The sequence below is a fragment of the Echinops telfairi genome, unplaced genomic scaffold (genome assembly GCF_000313985.2).
Source record: "Echinops telfairi isolate 266 unplaced genomic scaffold, ASM31398v2 ScPeMD7_1;HRSCAF=3_0, whole genome shotgun sequence".
Lineage (NCBI taxonomy): Eukaryota > Metazoa > Chordata > Mammalia > Afrosoricida > Tenrecidae > Echinops > Echinops telfairi.
The window spans coordinates 93,075,237-93,099,380 of NW_022103896.1; the positions used below are offsets into that span (position 1 = coordinate 93,075,237).

Genomic DNA, 24,144 nt, shown 5'->3' on the forward strand with positions numbered 1-24,144 from the left:
ACATGTCAAAATGGCAGCTTTGGCATCCTCAAGGATTTAAATTGTGTTCCTCCTACTTACCCTTCAAGAAAATATCAAGGTTACCTCTTTGGAATCCCAAAACACAGCTGTCATGACTGTGGCCCAGCAGATCCCCTCAGAAGCCAATGTTTGGAGTGGCCCTTTTAGTTTGTTTGTTTTTAAAGGCACTTTTGTGAGACTAAGACAGTGCTTTACTGACAGAACTTGTCTGTAGCTATCAATTGATCAGAGAAATACCATTCAATAAACAGTGCACGTATGAACTGAAACCATGCAAGCAATACTTTCCTATGTTTGTACTGGAGTTCATCACAGAACACACAACTATTTCAAAATTGCAAGGTCAGTGAATATAATCTATTATATTCACAGTATGAAGAATTAAACTTACATGATGACATTAATTGATAACAGAAGAGAATTTGGGAAAATGCAGCATCCATTCAATGTGAAAACTCTCACCGAGCAGGAAGGGAAAGAATACATTTAATGAGATACTCCGCAGTAGGCACGCAGTTTTACATAACTGTAAAATAAATAGATGACACCTCTGACCACTTGTACTCGACACCGCACAGCCAGCCCACGGAAGTGCAATGAGCAAGAAAAAGAAACCGAGACACAGGGAAAGAGTGGAGAGAGAATCAGAAAGAGCTAGCAAAAAGCTCTGCACACTCGCGATTTTTCCAAGGCTACCAACACAAAGTCAAGATCTCAAGTAAACTAAGTACCTGGGTGACCACAATGAATAAGTGAAGATTTGAAACAACAGAAATAGTAACATGGAAAATAACATTAAACCAAAGTATTAGGGAAAAATGCAATAAAAATATTTGTAAGATGTATAAGTTGAAAAGCCAAATCATGGTAAAAAGGTCTCCTCAATTAGATCTACACATTCTTTCAAATTCAAATTGAAATCCCAGTAAGCTTTTTCTAACTATTGTTAAGAAATATATATACATTTAATCATTTCATTAGTGGCTCTTATCACAATTCACGCATACATCCGTTGTGTCAAGCACATTTGTACATATGTTGCCATTAACATTTTCAAAACATTTTCTTTCTACTTGAGCCTTTGGTATCAGCTCATTCCTCCCTACCTCACGCTCCCTTCCCTCATGAACCCTTGAAAATTTCTATATATATATTTTTAAATGTCTTACACTGACTGCTGTCTTCCTTCACTCACTCTTCTGTTGTCCATCCCCCGGGAGGCGGTCATACACTGATCATTGTGATTGGTTTCCCTCTTTCTCCCCCCACCTTCCCCTTCCCCTCCTGGTATCACTACTCTCATTATTAGTCCTCAGGAGTTTATCAGTCCTGCATTCCCTATATTGTGAGCTCTTATTTGTACCAGTGTACACACTCTGGTCTCACTGGATTTGTAAGGTATAATTGGGGTCAAAATAGTAGGGGGTGGAGGGACCATTAGAGAACTAGAGGAAAGTTGTATGTTTGGTGCTCTACTGCACTGTGACTGGCTCATCTCTTCCTTGTGAACCTTCTGTAAGGGAATGTCCAATTGTCTACAGATAATAAGCAATGTTTTAAAAACTGACATAAGATGAGGACTTATGTTAGAGGACTGCTAGCACCTGGTTTCAATAATTAACATAAAGCAAACTAATCAATGCACTACAGTACTGGTAGAAATAAAGATATATAGTTGAATGAAAATTACACAGAAGCAAAAAAAAGAAAATTACACAGAAGCTAGAAATAAGAAACAAATACAGGCAGATGGTTCTTTTTAAGCATAAAGAAAATACAAAGGATTGCCTTTCAACAAATGGTACTGAAATGACTGGATGTTTATTTCTATTTTTGATACATCTAGACACACATACTACATTATAGAAATATAAATTTTAAAAGGATCAAAGCATGGAAGATATCTGCAATATGCTCAGTTTGGCAACAACTTTTACGCAAGCAAAACTAAAGGGCCAAAAAAAACCACTAATAAAATTATAAAAATGTGGATTTTATCAAAATTATAAAATTCTACCTGACAAAAGACACACCTGATCAAGAGTATAAAAAATGTTTTGTTGCTTCCTGTTTGTTTTTTGTATGCTTTTCTGTATATGAAATCCAGGATGACTAAATCTAGTAACTGGATTAATAGTTCCCTCAGGGCATGGCAGGGGAGATTAGGGGGAAATGAGGAGCTAACAGAGTGCAAGAAGAACATGTTCGAAACTGACTGTGGGGATGATTGCACAACCTTCTTAATATGACTGAATCATTAACGTGTCTGACATATGAAATATATGCCAATAAAACTTTTTTAAAATTCAAGTTCTGTATCTGATTAAAGGAGCCCTAATGGCAGTCAGGAGCCCTGGTGGTGCAGTGGTTACATACTGGGCTGCAATCACATGGCCAGCAGTTCAAAACCACCCGCAACTCCGCGGAAGACTAGGCTTTCTACTCCTATTAACAGAAACCATCTAGGAAACTCACAGGGGTCACTGTGAGTCAGCACTGAATCAATGGCAGTGATGTGAAAGTTAATGGTGGTGCAGTGGGCTTAACATTCAGCTGTTAATCAAGTAGTAATCAAGTAGTTCAAAACCACTAGCTGCTCTGCTAGAGAAGAATAAGGTAGATAGACAACTTCTGTACAGTTGTACAACTTTACTTGAGAATGCTGAGGGCAATGAATGTACAAATGCGCTTTACACAATTGATGCATGTATGGATTGTGATAAGAGCCCCTAATAAAACGATTAAAAAAAAAAAGTTGTACAACTTTGCAAACCCTATGTTGCAGAAAGAAGGCCACTGAGTTGGAACTAAGTCTAGGGCAATGGATTTGGTTTGGGGTTAGCTTACTTGCACAGTGGGTAAGTGCTGAGCTGCTAACTGAAAGATTGATGATTTGAAACTCCCAACCATTCTCTAGGAGAAAGACATGGCCGCCTACTTCCATAAAGATTAGTCTTACACATTGGACATAAGGCCAATTACCCAAATATAAAGAACTCTACAACAGCTCAATAAGAAATTAACAAGAGACCCAATTAAGAAATGGGAAATAGATGCGAACAGACAATTCACCAAAAAGGAAATACAAACGGCTCACAAACACATGAAAAAATGCTCACGATCACTAGTCATCAGGGTGATGCAAATTAAAAGCACAATGAGATGCCACTTTACACCGACCATGCTAGCCCAATTGTAAAAAAGGAAGAAAAAAAAAAGAAAACAACAAATGCTGGAGAGGATGTGGAGGGATTGGAACTCATACATTGTTGGTGGACTTTTAGGTGCATACAGCTACTGTGAAGACAATATGGTGACACTTAAAGTTAAATCCCATATGATCCAGCAATACCATTATTAGGCATATACCCTAAAGAAATGAGACATAACACGAGTGGATGTAAACATTCCCATGTTCATAGCAGCACAGTTCACAATAGCAAAAACCTGGAAGCAGTCCATATGCCCAACAGTGGAAGACTGTGGTAAAGAAACTACGGTCTATGCACACAATGGAATACTCTGCATTCCTAAAAAAACTGATGAAAGCACGACACACCGCTTGACATGGAAGGACCTGGAAACCATTATGCTGAGTAAAGTTAGTCAAACACAAAAAGACAAGTATTGTATGAGTCAACCACTATAAGGAGAGACACCAAGTAAATAAATCTTAGGAACCCATTCCTGAACAAAAGGGGAGAAGGTACCTACCAGCCATGAACCACACATCACCTCTTTTGAGCACTTCTCAAGAGCCAACTTGGAGGAGACCTCACATTTTCTGGGGTCACTCCTTTAAGAGGGGGGAAATGGGAGAGGACAATTCACTTGAGGCTACACAACACACACACGAATGGTTAAGAGATCCTTGTCGGCAAGCTAAGACCAGGGGAAAGGAGCGTCTACATTTTTGGAGATGCTGGTAGTTCTGTTGTTGAGTTTGGTGGATGACCGGGGAGAAGTAACCTCAAATCGGGAAGGGATGCAAAACAATGATTGTGGGGAACCTAGCAGGGCAATGGACCAGATTTTATATTCCTCGGTAGACTCTATGAATGTTTCTACCCAATCCTCGGTGAACCATGGCATGATGACATACCTTGGACACTGACCGTGCAGACAGCGTGGCACAATGCAGGGGCTACATTACACCAGAAGGTCTTAGCATAGAGACCTGACTGAACGAACTGAGCCCTGCCTCAAAGTTGCCTGCACCCTTAGACCAAGGACTGGGGTACTCAGAAGAGAGGGGAAGCAGAGTGGTTGCCCCAGGAAGGCAGAAGTGGTGGCCACTAGACCTTGGGTTAAAACCACAGCTCGGTGGGTGTCCAATAGATAGGAACGCACAATCACCATATATTTATTTAGTACACTCGCAGTGACATGGCAGGTTTTGATCTGTTGGGCAGGGATATGCACTTGGAAGATTGATCCAAGAAGTTTGCCCCTGGCCCCAATCCCCATACTTAGGGTAAACAGGCTGGGCCTCAGGGTGGAACTGTACTCGCACGCAGACTCCTCATGCTGACAGTGTCCGGAGTGCTGTCACCGGGAAAATGAAGATGTCATCAGGGCAACTGCCTTATAGCACAGAGGGATGACTGACAATTAGCTCTTTTGTGAATTTGCGATTTTGTTATCCTGCCTTTTGCTGGTTTTTTTGTTTGCTGGTTAGTTCGTTGCTGTTGTTGATGTAGATGGTCTTATGGGGTTTTCATTTAGTCATAATATGACCACCCAAGTAAACCTCAGTCACGCATATCTCTTGGACAAGCAGATGGATTCTGGGCTCCTACTTAACTCTAGCCCCACTCCAAGCACAGTTAATTCTGACATGATCCTGAAATCACTGAATAAAAGGGTGCTACAGCAAAGTGTGGTGAAGAAAGCAGATGGTGCCCGGCTATCAATAGTATCTGGGGTCTTAAAGGCTTGTGTTCAAGCAAGTAGCCATTTGAGGGCGGAGCCAACGAAGTCCACACTGAAGAAGCACTCCAGCTTGTGTGAACCAAAGATGATGACAGTAAAATGCAAATATGACGAGGGAAAAATATCCGAGCTAAAATTATGAACACCCAATTTGTAGACGGCTATAGAGGGCAGTGGGAGCCAAAATCCCATCTGCAAAGTACCCAGTCAGATCAAGCCACTGGCAGATCCCCTCTAGCCACGGGCAAGGGTCTCAGACCAACCATACAATCAGAGAGAAATCACTGTAACCTTGATTATGCTGGATCAAACTTGATACTTGGTCAGACCTCCCTCTTGACCCAGCTGAATTTGTGCTAGGTGCAAGTATCTCTTGTTTGTTCCCTGACAAAAATGGCTTCCCTGACTTTTAAAATATTGATGGTGGTCTTTTCTTATTATTTGTATTTTTATCTTTATATTATTATTATTTTATCCTTCCCATTTTATCTTTTTGCTTTATATTGTTTCTGTTAGGTCTTCTGATTTGTTAAGTAAAGAAGTAGAGGCATAAAGATAATAACTGATGCAAGGGCTTATAGGGGATATCAGGAATAAACTGAATGCATTTGGGAGGGAGCACTAAAACTGATTGATTACACAATTCATTTTAAAAGCAATTTAATCATGGGGGGGGGGGCAAAATGTTCTAAAATTGATTGTGGTAATGATTGTACAATTCCTGGTATGACTGAACTATTAAATTGTATAATGTGGATTATGTGCCAATAAAACTGTCAAAAAGAAGGGAAAAAAAGATTACAGTCTTAGAAACCCTGAAGGGCAGTTCGACTTTGTCCTGTAGGGTCACTGAGGCAGAACTGGTTTAACAAGAATGGGTGGTAGTATATCTAATTAAAGACTCGCATCCAGAAAACAGAAATTATTAAAATTAAAAACAAAAAGGAAACAAAAACAATAATGGACAAAAGATATGGTATGAAAAGGCAACTTAGCGGGGAAAACATGCAGTCATCAAGTAAACAAATGGATATGCCCACATTCAACACATTATGGAAATATAAATTAAGGCATTGTAGCAGTTAGTTTTTATTCCCACTTGAACCTGGGTGAAAGTGTAGGGGTGGAATCCAGTCTATCGGTGATACCTTCTTCGGGGTACGATCTTTTAGTAAGAGAGATAGTGAGAACTTGTCTCTCTGCCTCTCTGTCTTCCTCCTCACTGGGGGTCTCTCTGCCTTCAGGGAACTGCCATGCCATGTTCCCACCAACCTTAGATCCACTCAACTCCGTACCACCCCCTGGCCTGTGATCCCCCTGCCTGCATCCTACTTGACCTTTCTGAAGCATTGGCCAGCAGCTACATGCGTCTGAAGAGGGCTCTGGCTAGCATCAGACTATGGACTTGAGCTGCACTGGACTGGGGTGCCTTCTTGATACAGAATTACTTCTTGAGATAAAGCTCGTGTGTGTGTGTGTGTGTGTGTGTGTGTGTGTGTGTGTGTGTGTGTGTGTGTATTCATTCACTAGTTTTGTTTCTCTACACAACACAGGCTAACAGAGGCATAGACTAAATACTACACACCTATTAAAATGGTTTAAATCAAAGATTGGCAAAACCAGGTACCAGCACTGATAGAGAAAGGTAAATCGTCAATAAACTGATAATTGAAATGCATTAATTATTCTAATAATTTTATATTTTTAATTAATTAATATTTTTCTAATTTTTATAAATTTAAATATACTGACAATGTAACCCATCGTGACCTAAATACTAACCAGGTGAATTCAGTATTTATCTATCCACAACACCATGTACACGAAAGTTCACGGTAGCTTTGGTTATAATGTAAAATCTCATATGTCCAACAGTTAAATGAAAATTTAAAAGTCTGTGGTACATTCATGCAACGGAGTACTATTCAGCAATAAAAAGAAAGTACTGACATATGCACTTGCATTCTTTCTGTGACTTATTTAGGGATATCTTTCTATTTAATTCAATCAAGTTCATTCAATCACTTATATTTTTGATAGTCAGACAAACCTATCCCTCCCTGGGGGATGGACAACAGAAAAGTGGGTGAAGGGAGTAATCAGTCAGGATAAGACATGAAAAAAATAATAATTTATAAATTACCAGGGGTTAATGAGGGAGGGAGGCTCGGAGAGAAAAATGAGAACCTGATACCAAGGGCTCAAGTAGAAAGAAAATGTTTGGAAAATGATGATGGCATCAAATGTACAAATGTGCTTGACACAATGGATGGGTGGAAGGGTTGTGATAAGAGTTGTACGAGCCCCCGATAAAATTAAGAATTACGCAACTTTTGTATTCTACTGTTTGTAGGGCTTCATAAAATATACTTTAGTAACCGTGTTTTACTTTAGATAATTAAAATGACTTTATTTTTGCTGTAGGAATACTTATAACTACAACTTTCAGAATTCCTGAAATTGTTAGCTTTAACAATATTATATATTCAGTACTGATTCCTACAAATAACATTATATATTCAATACTGACTCCTGCTTCCTTTCTATTTTCACCTCCTCCAATCATAATTTGTGTTGACTATGTGTTAATCTGGATTACTGGATTATAAAATATACTATCCCAGGGTTCCTTTTGTCAAGTGTTTAGAAACTCACCCAGGTAGCTCTGATTTGTCAATTCTTCCTTTAAGGACCATGGCTCTTCTCCCTGTTCCAACTTAAGGATCACCTCTGGTTTGGCAGTACAATACCCTGTAAATGGGGGGAAATTGACTTCAGAAGGCAGAAAATTGACTCTAGGAATGTCAAAGGAAGCGGTAAATTATATGTTGGACTTTTTCACAGGTAGATGACAACAAAAATGTTGTATCTGTGGCTCAAAATGGCTCAGCATCTTAGACTCTTAGATCAAAAGACTGACACTGACATCTCTGAATAATTCACCTGTTTTGATCATTTAAAGGGAAAGTAAATAAAATGCATTCTACAGGAAGTACCATAGAAGGTCGGCTCACCCACTGAAAGGAGGTGGCTGTAATTCTCCAGCATCACATCTCTATAGAGGGTCCTCTGGGCAGGGCCCATGTGCTGCCACTCCTCCTGGGTGAGCTCCACAGCCACGTCCTCGAAGGACACTGATGCCTGTAACATAATTATAGTCAAGAGCAAGAGTTCAGAAACAAGTGTCAAGGAAAACGCCATTTTAAGCCTAATTATCAAATTCACTCTTCAAACAAATAGCTACAAAAGATAACTCTTTTGGGCTGAATTTGATATTATATTTTATAATTACTCAATTAGATAAAAAGGTTTAGCACAGCTCACCTATGACCTGTCACCCCTGGAAACCAAGGTCTGCATGTTGACCTTGGATGCACTTGACTCTGCCGATGCTGCTCTGTGGTTGTCCCTCCTCCCGCTTCCTGGTGTGTCCACCTGGTAGCTGCATGAGTCAGTGTAGCATCCGACCCACGAACTCAACCAGGCCTGGGCTGGCGCACCCTGCAGCTGTGTGGGCCCTTCTCCAAATAAATTACTTTTTTAATATAAATTGCTTTCTTATACATGTTTAAGTGTCACTGGCTTTGTTCACTAGAAAACCTAGCCTAACACAGGGCATAACAATTATGAGGACGATGTAGGGCTGGCAGGCCTGGGCAGTTTCATTCTGTGGCACAAAGGTTCACTATTAGGCAATGGCATCTAAAAGCATCATTCATTTCACAATGTCTACCTTTAACATTTCTGTGTGACTACCTTCCTGGCTACCAGGCAACTCAGAAATAATCTTGTGACTCTACATCAAACCACATGCCGTTATTTGATATGATATTCATTTGTTCTTTTCTATTTTGCCTGTTTACTTGTGTTTAATTGACTACACAAATGTATTTTGAGTACATGGATCAAAATAAACCATGAATAGCCTTAAGAAGAACACAATTCCAGAACACTTGTGTGCATGTGCAACTTGTACATGGAGAAAGAGAAGGTTGTGTGAATAGAACAAGGGAATTCTACATGGCTTAAAATCAGAAAAGGTATACATCAGAGTTGTATCCTCTCATTATACTTATTCAATCTGCATCTGGAGCAAATCATCAGAGAAGTTAGATTATATGAAGAATGAGGCATCGAGATTGGAGAAAGAATTAACAACCTGCAATATGCAGATGATACAACCTTGCTAGTTGAAAGTGAGGAGGACTTGAAGCACTTGTTGATGAAGATCAAGGATTGAAGCCTTCGGTGTGGATTAAAACACAATGTAAAGGGGGAAAAAATAAATGGAGAAAATATTGACGAATCAGTGCTCATGCAAGTAGCAGTCAGGCGTTCAAAAGACGCGCTACACTAGGTGAATTTGCTGCCCAATACTTCTTTGAAGTGTTGAAAATCAAGGATGTCACTTTGAAGACTAAGGTACACCTGACCCAAGTCATGGTATTTTCAATTGCTTCATATGCATGTAAAGAATTGATGCATTTGAGTTGTGGTGTTGGTGAAGAATACTGAAAATATGATGGACTGTCAATATAGTAACCCAGTCTGTCTTGGAGAGTGTACAGTCAGAATGTTCCTTAGTGTTAACGATGGTGAAACGTCATCTCATGTACTTTGAATAGGTTGTCAGGAAAGACCAGTCCCAGGTGAAGAACATGAAACTGGGTAAAGTGGAGGGCATCAGAAGACAGAGGAAGGCTCTTAATGAAATGGACTGTCACAGTGGCTGCAACAATGGATTTAAGCATAAGAACAATTGTGCGAATGGCACAGGACCGGACACCGTTTCATTTGTTGTACACAGGGTTGGAAGTGACAAGATGGCACCTAACAAGGACATCTTGTCAGAAGACTCTGATCCATTTCTAGTTCATTTTACTGTGTTAATGCATGGACCCCTTAAACTCCTTTGAAGACTACTATAAAGGAAAGTTATGACATTAACTCACCCAAGATTTGCTCATTTTCTGCTGCTCTTGAGATACTGTACAGGACTATGAAGGTTCAGCTGGGGAGAAGGAAAAGAAAATGTTGCTGTCAGAGAAACTCAGTTAACTCCTATAACAATTTGCCTAAAAATTTCACCACACCAGATGGAGGAAAGGATTCCCCGTGTAAAAATGTCCCTTTGACCCTTGAGGAGGGGCAGAAAATACAGCAGTTTTATTATGACCTTGTAGATTTGTCCTTGCATTCTTACTGGGTTTAGGAATTTCTTATTAGTTTATTAATAATTTGTACCTTTCTTGCTAATTAACAAAGAATTATACAAAAACAAGTCAATTGGTTAAAAAAAAATAAGATTTTAACTGAGAAAGGGTGATTATGAGGATCAAATGAGGTAACAATTAGAACCCTAAGCCCCCTGCCATCAGTACACTCCAACTCAGAGCTACTCTTTAGGACAGACAACTGTTCTGTCTGGGATTCGCCCATAAATCTCTACAAGAGCAGCCAGCCGCATCTTTCACCACTTGAATGACTGGTGAGTTTGAGCCACTGACCTTGTGCTTAGCATAAGGTGACCAGATTTAAAGTGGGACACCATTGACCGGTGGGGGGGAGGGGGGGTTCATGATTAAAAATGTCTATATGGACCAAATAGACCGTTCCCTAGCTTGTCATGCATTCTTTCCCAAAAGCGGGACGTCTGGTCACCTTAGCAGCCCAACAGGTAGTTTTTATACCAAAAACTCACTGCCAATGAGTCAATCCCAACTCATAGCAACCCTGTATATAGGATTTCTAAGACTGCAAATCTCTTCAGAAGCAGATAGCCTCAACTTTCTCCTGAGGAATGGCTGGTGGGTTTGAACTACTGACCTTAGCAGTTAGCAGTCCAAACCTTGCCCAATAGCCCCACTAGGGTTCTTCCCTAATTGTGATACTCCACCTTGAACTTAATTCTATAGTCACCCTACATGAAAGGGTAAAACTGCAAGACTATAATTTTTTCTGGAAGCAGAAAGCTTAGTCTTCTGAGGAGCAGCGGGTGGTTTCAAACGGCTGACCTTGTGTTCAGCAGTCCTGTATTTTAACCTCTATTCACCAGGGCTCCTAATCCAAATCAAACCCATTGACATGGACTCCATGCCAACATACAGTGACTCTTTATGACCAAGACTAACTCTTTACAGTAGTAGAAAGCCCCGTCTTTCTCCCAGAGCCATTGATGACAGCTGATATTGCAGCTTGCAGTCCAATGGGGAACCAGGGCTCCTAATAGCAGGTTTAAAATATATAGTGCATTTGACAGTCATGCTATAATTAGCAGGTACTTGGTAAAGTATCTTAGAGGTAACATCTTAACCCAAACTAAACCCGAAACCCACTGTGGCCAAGTGGATCCTGACTTACAGGACAGAGTAGAAGTACTCTGTATGGGTTTTGAGGCTACAAATCTTTATGGGAGCAGAGGGCTTCGAATTTCTGCAGGGGCATGGAGAATCACCAACCTTTCTAGAGATGGAATCCTATCCTGTCAGCAAATTCATGCTATCCAAAAAGGCTATCAGTCTAGTTCCTATTAATAGTATGTAGACAATAGGCCTTCAGTTAGACACGTGTTTCCCAAATAAGGCCAAATAAGTTTAGGAACCCATGAGTTAGATCACAAATAAGTTCCAAAATTTATTTAGCCTACTGCTCCCAAATCAGGAAAAAAATTAATCAGCGCCCACTTGCAGTTAAAAACTATCCTATAGTCCATAATCCAGGATCAAGTGTAGGTAACTGCTTTTGCAGCCCTTCTCCCACCAGATCATTCCAGTGCCCTTTAAGGGGCCAATACCCCTGACTTTGGGAAACACTGAGTTAAACCAAACACAGTAATACCTTAAAAAACAAACAAACCACTAAGGCATGGTTTTTGACACAGAAGCTATTTTAAAGTTGTTATCCTAAATTGCTACAGCTTTACCAGACGTTGTGATAACATGCCCCTGGCACCTGAGCTGTGACAGAGTCCACAGCACTGGGTTTTCCTTGTTCTTGGTTTTGACCCTCCAGAAAAGTCATTAATTTCAGGCTTAATTTTAGAGGGCTGGCAAGTCAGCGCAAGATCTCTTACAGTACTATCATGTTGTGATTGTAAATGTTCAGACTACAGGGAGTCTCAGACTATCTCGAGATGGCACATGTGGAGACAGGCATAGTATGATAGCACTTCAGATCAAGAAAAAGAAAAGATGAGAGACAGTTTTTATCGGATCTGGTTGGTTATGCTTTTGCTGGACACCAGGTCTTCAACCCACGTGTGCCTTTTTGTGTGCTGTTTCTACTGTTGCTAGTAAAAAATAATAATAAAGTGGGCTACTAGCAGCCAGGTCGGCAGTTTGAACCCACTAGTCCCTCAGAGGGGCAAAGGTGAGCCTGTCTGCGCCTGTAAAGCCCAGAGAGGTAGCTCTACAGAGTGGCTCTCAGTCGGCATCTCCTCCTCGGCCACGAGTCTGGTTTCCGCTGAGGCGCTCTACTGGATAGCACGACACAAAAATGACCCGGGCAGTGCAGTGGAGGTCTGCTCCAAGGCCGAGGCACCAGAAATCCAGGGTATCCTGGCACGTGGTGAGGTGCTGCCTGTATTTACATCGCTGGGGACTTGGGCAGAGATCTTAAGAGCAAGAAATCAGGAGCAGTTACCTGCATTTGCAACTTATCTCAGATCTGTGACATTTGGTCTGTTTTCACCCTTCTAAGCCTTTCTGAATGGTTTATTTACACGGAGAAAGAGGATGGTTATCGAGATCATTTGAGACAACAGAGGACTAGAAAAAACGGGAACTAGGTTATAAATGCACTCGCCAAGATGCTATAGTTACCTTACAAGTGGTAACTTATTCTCACGGTCATACCACGAACCATTATTATCACCATTTTCAGACGGCTCCTGCCTCGTACCTAGGTGGCTTCCCTCGGCGCTGGTGACCGGTGACTGAGCTTTAGGGCTTGCGAACGCGGCACTTCCCGCTCCTGCCTCCGGGGGCACCAGCTACACCTTCCTGGGAAAACCCGGAGCCGGACGACGAGGCGGCACGCTCACCATCCCCGTGGCTTCAGCCGGAAGCTGCGAGAACATCCTCCCACTGCTATCGAGTCAAGGCTGACTCATAGCGCCCCCTGTGGGTTTCCGAGACTGTCACTGTTTACGGGAGTAGACCGACCGGCGTCTCGCACGCGCAGAGCGGCTGATGGTCTTGAACTCAGGACCACGGGGATCGTAGCCAAAGGCTAGCCACTGCACCAGAGATCCGTCTTACCCAGGCGGAAATAAAGAGGCGGGGCAGGCGGGACACATGCGCAGTGGACCCCGGAAGACCCTTCCCAGCGTGCAATAGGATTCCAGTGGAATTTCGACTACACTTCCCGTGAGCCTTCGCGTTCATGTGACGTCATGTTTGCTTTCAAATGTGTTTCCGCTTCCTTTGGGACCTAGGTGCTGTGCGGGCGCCTTTAACTATAGGTTCTATAACAAAAGCCGAATAATGTTCAAGATGCTGTTTCAAAGAAAATGCTATACCTTCCAGCAGACGTGCGCTTTATAAATAAAAATAGGGAAATGTACTTGCAAGACAATCAGTTCCTTCACGAGGAAAAGCTGGCACCAAACAAATCACCTACTCTGGAACCCACCTCCCCGGAACCTGCCTTAGAATTAAATACTGCTGGGGATTTGCTAATAAAGTCAGCACTCATCACAGGATATTCTCTGCAGAATTTAAACTCTCAAATTTTAAAAACGTTATGGCACAGATAGGATCTGTTTTGGAGATAGTGCCCCAGAAAAGGTGTTCTCAGTAACTGGTTTGTAAGTGGTCAGTGAGACCATCCCCACTCCCGGCCAGGATGCCGCCGTTGCCCAGAAGTGCGCCCGCCGTAGGGGGAAATGATCCGTTATCATAGCGAGGCAAACAAATGGACTGCGACACATGCAGCAAAGAGAAAAGAAGTGGGAAAGGAGCAGACAAAACCCCACTGATAGCCATCCGATTCCGACCGCAAGTGTTAGGTTTCCAGGATGGTTTACCTTGGTTCTCAACGCTGAAAGAATTCACGCGGCAGAAGCAGCACTTTTTAAATCCAAGTAACTCTTAAACGGGAACGGGGCGTGTCCGGGATTACAGTCTCAGCAAGTACTCGCGACTTCTGGAAAACGTGAAAGGCCACCCGTTCGAGACTGCGGAAACCCACGTGCAAGGAGACGCCAAGAAAGCGACTACCCTTGGGCCCTGCCTTTTTATCTCCGCAATTACTTGAGGGGGCGTGGCTGAGGGTATTGCCACTCCCTCTGGCTAAATTCTGGCGCACCTGTGACTTTGACCTGTGAAGACTGACCTTAGTCTGCCATGATCAGCTCTGGATTTCCCACAGGTGTCTAATGTGTGCCTAATTTCTCTGACACCCCTTTTGTGTACCATGGTCAACTAATTTTCGTTTAGGGAGGCATTTGGTGGAGAAATGCCCCTTTATGCCTAATCTAGCTACCTGTCAAATCTAAGAACAATTCTATCTTATGACATGGCCCTGCTCAATGTTGTCCCAATTACTGAAGATATGGGTGCGATAGCAAAGTCTGGTGAGGAAGCCAGATGGTTCCCAGCTATCAGAAAATCCAGCATCTGGGATCTTAAAGGCTTGTCTTAAAACAAGGAATCTTCTAAGTGTAGTGTCAACGGAGTCCACATTAAAGATGCATACCACTCTGTGCTTTATTATTTACAATCTGTCCACAGATTATCGCGGCACAATTGTGCCTACCAGACCTGTGATGATTTGTTGGGGACCCTCCTCTCCCCACATATGTTGGTGCAGTAATTAGATGATTTTATGTCAATGAGAAGATGTATAAAAGTGTAGGGCTGGAACCCAACCCGTCAATCAGGTCACAGATTGATGATGCCATGTTGGGGGTGTGGTCTTCCTAAAAGTGGGTTAAACTGGAATCCTCCCCCCTCTCTCTCTGCCCCTTTGCCTTCCCATTTTCTGGGACTCTGGAGACAATCCTGAGAGCTGGTGGCATCCTGCCATGTTTCCATCAACTTTGGATCCGTGGGGCTCTGCCCCACGGGCTTGTGATCTTCTTATCTTCTGGTTCACCATTCTGTATCACCAGAATGTGGCTATGTGGGTCTGAAAGAAGGACTTTGGACTAGGATCAGACATATGGACTTGTGTTAGACTGGGCTGGGATGCCTTCTTAATATACAACTACTTCTCCATATAAAGCTCTTTATTACACATAGATGAATGTCACTGGATTTGTTTCTCTAGACAACCTGGCCTAACACAGTATGGTTCTGGTGGAGTGGTGCACTAGAGGAAAAAAATCTTGAACCTAGAGAGCGAAGGCTTGTCTGCCCTCTGGTAATTAAATGGAATTGGATTTTTCTTCTTTGGATAGCCAAGGGTCAGATGTAGTGTTATCTGGAAGGAAGGGTTATCTGGAAAGGATATAGGGAATGAAACTTCTGATTCTTAGAAGTTATCTTTGTTTGGGCCGGACCATGGACCATGCAGACGCCTCCCCCAGCTCTCCTGAAAGATAGCCTGCTGGATTGTGCGACCCGCCCGCCCCACCCCCACCCCCACCCCGGCCTCTCAAGGCCAGAGCTGGACTGGGCAGTCCCTGCCTCCAGCAATCCAAGAGTTTATCTCTCCAGGCCGGGTCTGTACAGCCCTTCCCTCAGCGTTCTGGGATGATTTACTCACAGACCACATCCTGACTCAGACCCTGCCACTGCGGCACCAGAAGGCCTTCCTTCCCCTCATCAGTACCCACGTCCTTAGCTCGAGCCCTATATGTGTCCCACTGCCTCACTGCCAGGCGCAATTTCCCTGACCTAACTTGTTGGGTCTCAGAACCCGTCAGGGAGCTCAAGATGCCCTCCTCCTTATCTGCTCTCCCTTCCCTCCCGGGAGTTATTTCCCTGCCTCAATAAAATCTTTCTCAACTTCACATTCCTGGCTAAATTCTATCTCTGTTCCCTGTCTCCATCTCCAACCTCTCATCTTGGCGTTGAAAGACCCGGGACCGACAGGAGGGGCCTCTGTGCTGCCCTGGCCTTCCTCTGGCTGGTGCGTGGCCCTATCCTCCGTTTTCAACCTCTCAATCTTTAGTTATTCCTACCTGAAATTGAGCAAATGAATGTAATGGATGTTAGATTTTGGCTCGGGATTGGAAAACGTGAACTCTTGAGGCAAAGGCCATGCTGGTCAGTCAGAACGGCCTGGTTCTGGTTCCATGTTTCCAGCGTCCTGGGGGCATATTGCATATGATGGGGTAAGAAAGGACTTCAATTGACTTTAAGGAATTGTGTTTAGGACTTGGCAGTGCTGGTATTATATTGATTTTTCCTACATACTGCTATTGGTATAATATGAGATAGAAATGAATATTGGATGTTATTAATGATTAGAGCGCACTTGTTAGCACATTGCCTTTACAACTGCAGCTGCTAAATTAGTATTAGGAATTACCTGGAAGGAAGGGTTAGAAAAGGTAAGCCCCACTCATTGCCTTCAGTATCATGAAATTTGCATTTGAAAAAAGTTGCTGTTGAGACAATGGGGGGGGTTGTGTGTGGAGGCGACTTTGTTTTTTTTTTATTTTTGAGCAAGCAAGAATCTTGTAATGGGAATTGAATTTTCCATCATCTCTTCACAGATATAATTAATTTGATTCCTGTCTTTCCCATCCGGTAGGTCCACATGTACAATTGCCAATATATTGTTGACAATATAGAACTCTATTTCCAATGTCCTTAGTCTTGCAAAATTCTATCATATGCCCTCTGGTGGTGGGTCTATCATCAAAGTCATGTTTTTAAATTAGGAATCCTTTTTTTTTTAGTTCTAACTTCTGCATTCCAATGACCAGTAATGATCAATGCATCTCGGTTGCATAGTGATCACTTTCAGAGTGCATAAGTTGGTAAAAACCTTTCATTTCTTCATCTTTGGCACTAGTGGTTGGTACATGAATTTGAATTATAGACACATTAACTGGTCTTCTTTGTCAGCAGATGGCTGTACCCTATTACTAATAGCATTGTACTTCGGGGCAGAGCTTAACATGGTCTTTTGACCAAGAATATGATACTATTCTTGTTCTTTATGGGCAGAGCACATTATGTGATTGAACAATCCACAATAGTCAATTCCAGGCCCTTTCCGCTCACTAATGCCTGGGATACCTATCTTCAACGGCTCCATTTCATTTGACAACTTCCGATTTTTCTGGATTCATCCATTCACATTAAAAATACTAATGTATATTTGCAACTGTTCATTCTCATTTTTGAATTATACCACACCAATCAATGAAGCTCCTGAAAGTTTTGCTCTGTCTGCAGCACTAGGCTCTTCCCCCAGCACGGTTTGGAGAACTACCAGCCCGAGGGGCTCATCGTCCAGCATTGTATTGTAAGGCAGCGGTGACTCTGCCTCTCTGTTCCTGGGGCCAAGGGATAACCGGCAGTAACAGTATCAGACCAGCCCACATGGAAGCAGCACACCAACATGTGTGATCATGAAGGGCCAAAGGGACCAGGCTTCAAAAACCAAAGGCGGGGAGAAAATCATATCCTCGTCATTGAGGGTGGCACGTGATGGGGACCCAATGCCCATCTCTAGACAACTGGACATACCTTGCAGAGGGGTAGTAGGGAGATGAGTCACTTATGGTTCAGTATAACAATAATGAAACCCACAACCTTCCTCTAGTTCTTTAACGCTTCCTCCCCCCAACTACAATTGACTACAACTCAGATATCATCAGAAAAATAAGGCCACAAATGTTTAACTTCATATAAATCCCTTTTGAAAACGTACACAGAGGATCTACTAAAGTAAAAAGAAAATTAAACCCAGAAATATACTACTAAGTTTGTGGAATAAACAATTAACTCAAAAATGGTTTATTGTACTTTAAGAATACCATGTCATCACTTATCTGTCAGTTGGTCATATGATGCCTGACTTGTGATACTGGTAGGAAGTCTCCAGCATTTCTTTTTGTTTGTTTGTTTTATTTTTTTTAAATCATTTTATTAGGGGCTCGTACAACTCTTATCACAATCCATACATACATCAATTGTGTCAAGCATATTTATACATTTGTTGCCCTCATCATAGAATACATCTTTTTATTTTCAAGCATATTTGTACACTTATTGCCACCATAATTCTCAAAACATTTGCTTTCTACTTGAGCCCTTGGTATCAGCTCCTCATTTTCTCCTCCCTCCCAACCCCCCTCCTGTATGAACCCTTGATAATTTATAAATTATTATTATTTTGTCATGTCTTACACTGTCCGACGTCTCCCTTCACCCATTTTTCTGTTGTCCATTCCCCAGGGAGGAGGTTATATATAGATCCTTGTGATCGGTTCCAACCTTTCTCCCCTACCTTCCCCTTACCCTCCTGGTATCATTACTCTCATTATTGGATCTGAGGGGTTCATCTGTCCCGGATTCCCTGTGTTTCTAGTCCCTATCTGTACCAGTGTATATCTTCTGGTCTAGTCAGGTTTGTAAGGTAGAATTGGGATCACGATAGTGGGGGTCCAGCATTTCAAATACCACCAAGGTCACTCAAGGTGAACAGGTTCCAGTGGAGCTTCTAGCCTAAAAACACTAAAAGAAGGAATAACCTGTCAACTTCTGAGAGATTAGACACTGAAAACCTTATGACTAAGAGCATACCATTGTCTGAGATAGCGACAGAAGACGAACCCTCAGGCTGGAAGGCACTGAACATAGGACCGGGGAAGAGTTGCCTCCTCAAAGCATAGTCATCCATACTGACCCGCAGGTCTTAAAGCTTTCCATTAGCTGAAGAAGGAACGGCTGCAAATATCTATTACTAATCCCTATGTGCAGTGCACTAAGTGTGAATCTAGAAAATAGGAAGTCATCAAAATGAAAGAACACATGAAGATTGATACAGTAAGCACTAGAGGACTGAAATAAACTGATATTGGTCATTTTGAATCAGACAGTCATATGGTTTACTATGCTGGGAATGACACTCAAGAGGAATGTCAGGCATCACATCAAAAAGGACATTTCAAGATTTATATTGAAGTGTGATCCTGTCTGTGATTGAGTAATTTCTATACACCTACAAGAAATAAGTATAATATAATTATTATTCAAATTTACACAGGAACTACTAAAGCCAATGATGAAGAAATTGAAAAATTCTACCAACTTCTTCAGTCTGAAATTGATCAAATATGCACTCAAGATGCAATGATGATTATTTGTGATTGAAATATAAAAGTTGGAAATGTTTGGGCTGGATCCAGACTAGGCAGCCCCCATCTCCTCTCCAGCTCCTTGGGAAAATAGAACTTCAAGGCCCCCCATTTCCAGCCTCTCTGGAGGATGAATGACCTATCAAAGTCTGCACCTTCTGCCCCAACATTCCAAGGAGCTTATCTCTCCAGACCAAGGTTGTGCAGGCCCTGTCCCAGCACTCCAGGGAGTAGGTTGGCAAACAACAAAGGCACTTCCCACAGATCACATCCTGACTCAAGGTCCTGCAGCTGCAAGCAAAAATATCTCCCTTCTTGTTGTCAACGTATACCTCCGTAGTTCGAGCCCTATATATCTCCCACCGCCTCACCAACAAGCTGCAATTTCCCTGACCCACCTCATTGGGTCTTGGAACTGCCCAGGAGCTCCAGATGCTCCTGTCCCTCTCTCTGCTCTCCCTTCCCTCCGGGTAGCTCCTTCCCTACCCTAATAAAGCCGCTCTTAACCTCACGTTCTTTGTCTCAATCCTATCTCCGTTCAGTGTCTCAGTGTTGACCTCTCAGGAAGTACAGAGGAAGTAGTTGGAATATATGCCCTTGGTGACAGAAACAAAACTGAGATTGTATGATATAATTTTGCAAAACCAACGAGCTCTTTATTGCAGATAATTATTTTCAACAACAGATGTGTTGGCTGGATATATAAACCTTACATGATGGAATGTACAGTAATCTAATTGACTGCATTGTGGAGAAGAGACAATGGAGAAGCTCAAAATCAGCTGTCAAAACGAGGCCAGGCTAATTGTGGAACACATCATCAATTGCTTACATGCAAGCTCAGGTTAAAGTTGAAGAAAGTTAAAAATGACTCCACAAGAGCCAAAATATGACTTTGAGCCTATCTCACCTGAATTTCTAGAACAGCTCAAGAACAGACTTGATTCATTGAACATTAATCATCGAAGAACGGGTGAGCTATGGGATAACATCAAGAACATCATGTATGAAGAAAGTAAATGGTAGTGACAAGACAAGATCAAAGTGGATGTCAGGAGAAATTACGTAGCTTGCTCTTCATTATACAGTAGCTAAAGCAAATAAAAGAGATAATAAAGTTAAAACGCTGAAGAGAATATTAAAAGGGGCGCACAAGAAGAAAAGTAAAGGTTAATAATAAAAGATGCAAAGACCTGGAGCTTAGAATAACACACTCAGCATATCTCAAGCTGAAAGAATTTAGGAAAAACTTCAAGCCACAATTGTGTTGAACTATTGACGTCTACAGGAAGCGTCAAAAGAAGATAGAAGGCATACACCTGTACAATATAAAGAGGATTTTCCTTCGCTCGTCTCCCTCAAATATATGCCAAACCTAAAAGGCTGCTTGCTGCTTGGAGATATGCTCCCTGAAAGCATTCAGCCATTCAGAGCAACCAGATCCTATTGTCTGTCCCACCATAGGTGGGGCTCACTCCCTGCTGCTAAGGACAGTAGATTGCTTTCCTCCTGGAGAGCTCAGAACAGGCTAAACCAGCTCAGTGACAATCAGAGTTAAGCTTCATCTTGAATCTAGGATCCACCCATCTTGTCACAAGTGTACCTCTAATCCTTCCTCTTCCCATTGTGAATCCACCCCTAGATCGTCCCCCTCCCATTGCTATATTGCCTGTGGTACAACACCTTCCTGTGACACATATGATTACCTGTAATCTGGGGGGCTTGGATGCTCCCAAGTACATATAAACTTTGATTAGAAATAAAGCTCTCTCCCCTCTGGACTCCCCTCCTTCTCTCTGCCTGCTTCCCTCCTCCCCTCAGGTCCCTCCCTCCCTCTCCTCACCAAGCAGGGCTGAGGTGAGCGTGCCACTATGAAATGTGCCTGACTCCTTTATACTCTCTCTTCTATTTCTGTTATTCTCTATGGCTTTACTATAATCTTTATATATTATAGCCATACAATTGCACCTACCACACCTGTGTATTTGTCAGGGGCTGGTTTCCCCTGACATACACCGGATCACTGCATCAAAAAATACTGAATGTGAAAAAGACATTCAACTGTTTCAAGAGGTAGCTTGTGCTCAAGAGCTGATGGTAATGAAGGAAGAAGTACAACCTGCATTAGTTAAAAACAAAACTTCAGGAATGGATGGGATATCTATTGAAATGTTTCAAGAAGCTGAGGAAATACTGGAAGTACTTGCTTTTCTATGGCAAGAAATTCAGAAACTGCTACCTGGCCAACTCCCTGGAAGAAATCCATATTTGTGTTCATTCCAAAGACAAGTACTAAAGATGTCTAACAATATCATTTCACACGCAAGTAAAATTTTACTGATGAGAACTCAAAAATGGCTGCAGTGGTTCATGAACAGGGCGTTGCCAGATATTAAAGCTGAATTTAGAAGAGGCTGTGGCAGGAAGGATATCATTGCTGATATCACATGGATCTTGGCTTAAAACAGAGAATACCTGAATACCAGAAAGATGTTTACTTAGGGTTTATCAATTATGCCAAATTGTTCAACTCTGCGGATCTTAAGAAACAGTGGGTAACATTGTGAGGAATGAGAATTCCAGCACACTTCATTGTGCTCGTGCAGAACCTGTCCATGAAACAAGAGGCAGTGTTCAAACAGAACAAAGGAATACTGCAAGGTTTAAAGTCAGGAAAGGTGTGTGTCAGGGTTGTATACTAAGCAAATGATCTGAGAAGGTAGACTATGCAACGAATTCATTGCATCAGGATTGAAGGGAAGGTTATTAACACTCTACAGATGACACGACCTTGTTGGCTGAAAGCAAGGATAACTTGAAACACTTGCTGATGAAAATTAAAGGCTACAATCTTCAGTATGGATGAATGTGAGGAAAACCCAAATCCTCACATGTGGCCTACTAAGCAACAACATAATAAATGGATAAAAGACTGAAGTTGTCAAGCATTTCATTTTGCTTGGATCCACAATCAGTGCCAATGAAAGAAGCATTCAAGAAATCCCACTCTGCATTACATCAGGCAAATCTGCTACACAGGACTTCTTTAAAGTATTAAAGAGCAAGGGTGTCACTCTGTGGACTAAGGTGTGCCTGACCCAAGTCATGGGGGTTTCAGTCAGCTCATATGCATATGAAAGTGAATATGGAAAAAATTGATGCGCTCAAATTATTGTGTTGGAAAGAATATTGAAAGTACCATGAACTGCCAGATGAACAAACCAAACTGTCTTGGAAGAAGTACAAACAGAATGCTCCTTAGACGCAAGGATGACAAGACTTTGCCTCATAAAGGGCATGCTATGGGAAGAAACCAGTCTCCCTTTAAAGTAAAAGGTCAGAGGAAAAAACAAAGTAAAAGGTCAGAGAAAAAGAAGAAGACCTTCAATAAGATGGGTTGACACAGTGATTACAAAAATTGTGAAGATGGTGTAAAACCAGGCAATGTACAGAACATATATATTAGAAGAGGCTGCGCAAGGATCAAGAATAGGATGAAATAAAAAAAATCAAGTATTTCCTCTGCAAAATAAAATGTTGTCTTCTCATTTTTAACAAAATAAAGTTCCCACTCTTCACATCAGAGTTTTCAAACATGTGCCCTACCAAAGAGTGATAAATAAATAGATTAATTCTACCAGTGTCTTCAGTTTGAAATGGATCAAACCTGCAATCAAGATGCTTTGATAATTACTGATGATTGGAATGCAAAAGTCGGAAGCAGAGAGGAAGGAACAGTAGTTGGAAAATATGGTCTTGGTGACAGAAATGAAGCTGGAGATCAGAGGATAGAATTTTGCAAGACCAATGATTTCTTCATAGCAAATATACTTTTTCAACAACACAAAAAGAAACTATACACATGGACTTCTTCCGATGGAATACACAGAAATCAGATTAACTACATTTATGGGAAAAAAACACTACAGAAACTCGTAGCAACAGAAACATCAGACCGGGGCTGACTGGGGAACAGACCATCAGTTGGCCATATGTAAGTTCAAGTTCAAGTTGAAGAAAATTAAAACAAGTCCACAAGAGCCAAAGTACAACCTTGACTCTATCCCACCTGAATTTTGAACAGATTTAATGCATTGAACACTAAAGACAGAAGACTTAATGAGTTGTGAGATACATCAAAACATCACACTTATTGCATGAGCCCCTAATAAAATGATTTTTTTTTAAAATGACCAAAAGAAAAAAAAAACTACAAAAAAATCCCACTTAAATCAGAAGGTAATTGAAAAGTCAGGAAAGAAAGAAAAGATTAAAGCAGATGTCAGAAGAGACTTTGAAACTTCCTCTTAGTCATAGAGTAGCTAAGGCACATGGAAGAAATGATGAAATCAAAGACATGTACAGAAAATTTCAAAGGGCAGCTTGATAATACAAAGCCAAATATTATAAAGACGTGTGCAAACACCTAGAATAAGACAACCAAACAGGAAGAACACACTCTAAAAGAGCTTGAGAAAAAAAATGAGCCTTGAGTTGCAAGATCGAAAGATTCCATAGGCAAAGTAAAGAATGATGCAGGAAGCATCAAAAGAAGATGGAAAGAATACAGTCAATGAACCAAAAGAACTAGTTGACATTCAGCCATTTCAAAAGGTAGCATTGTGAACAAGAAATAATGCTACTGAAGGAAGAAATTCGAGCTGCAACGGAAGCGCCAGCCAAAGTCAAGGCTCCAGTAATGAATGGGATAGCAATTGAAATGTTACAACAAGCTAATGGAAGCACTCACTAGTCTATGCCAGGACGTTTCAAAGACAGCTATCTGGCCAACTGACTGGAAGAGATCCATATTTGTACCCCTTCCAAAGAAAGCTGAGCTAAATTATAGAAAGAAGGCTCAAATTACAGAACAATATCGTTAATATCACATGTAAGGATAATTTTTTAAAAATCTCTCAACAACTGTTGTAGCC

The 24,144-nt window shown here is 41.7% G+C and overlaps 1 protein-coding gene across 1 annotated transcript in view; it reads right to left on the bottom strand.

Annotated features, from left to right (window-relative positions):
* Positions 1-24,144, bottom strand: part of LOC101664179 (zinc finger protein OZF-like) — a 111,550-nt gene that overhangs the window by 6,583 nt on the left and 80,823 nt on the right. Inside the window, exons 6-8 of the mRNA XM_045286247.1 lie at positions 9,906-9,964; positions 7,968-8,094; positions 7,609-7,704 (exon numbers count right to left, since the gene is read on the bottom strand). Coding sequence (XP_045142182.1) covers positions 7,609-7,704; positions 7,968-8,094; positions 9,906-9,920 — 238 coding nt within the window. The 5' untranslated portion in view covers positions 9,921-9,964. The remainder of the gene's footprint in view (positions 1-7,608; positions 7,705-7,967; positions 8,095-9,905; positions 9,965-24,144) is intronic.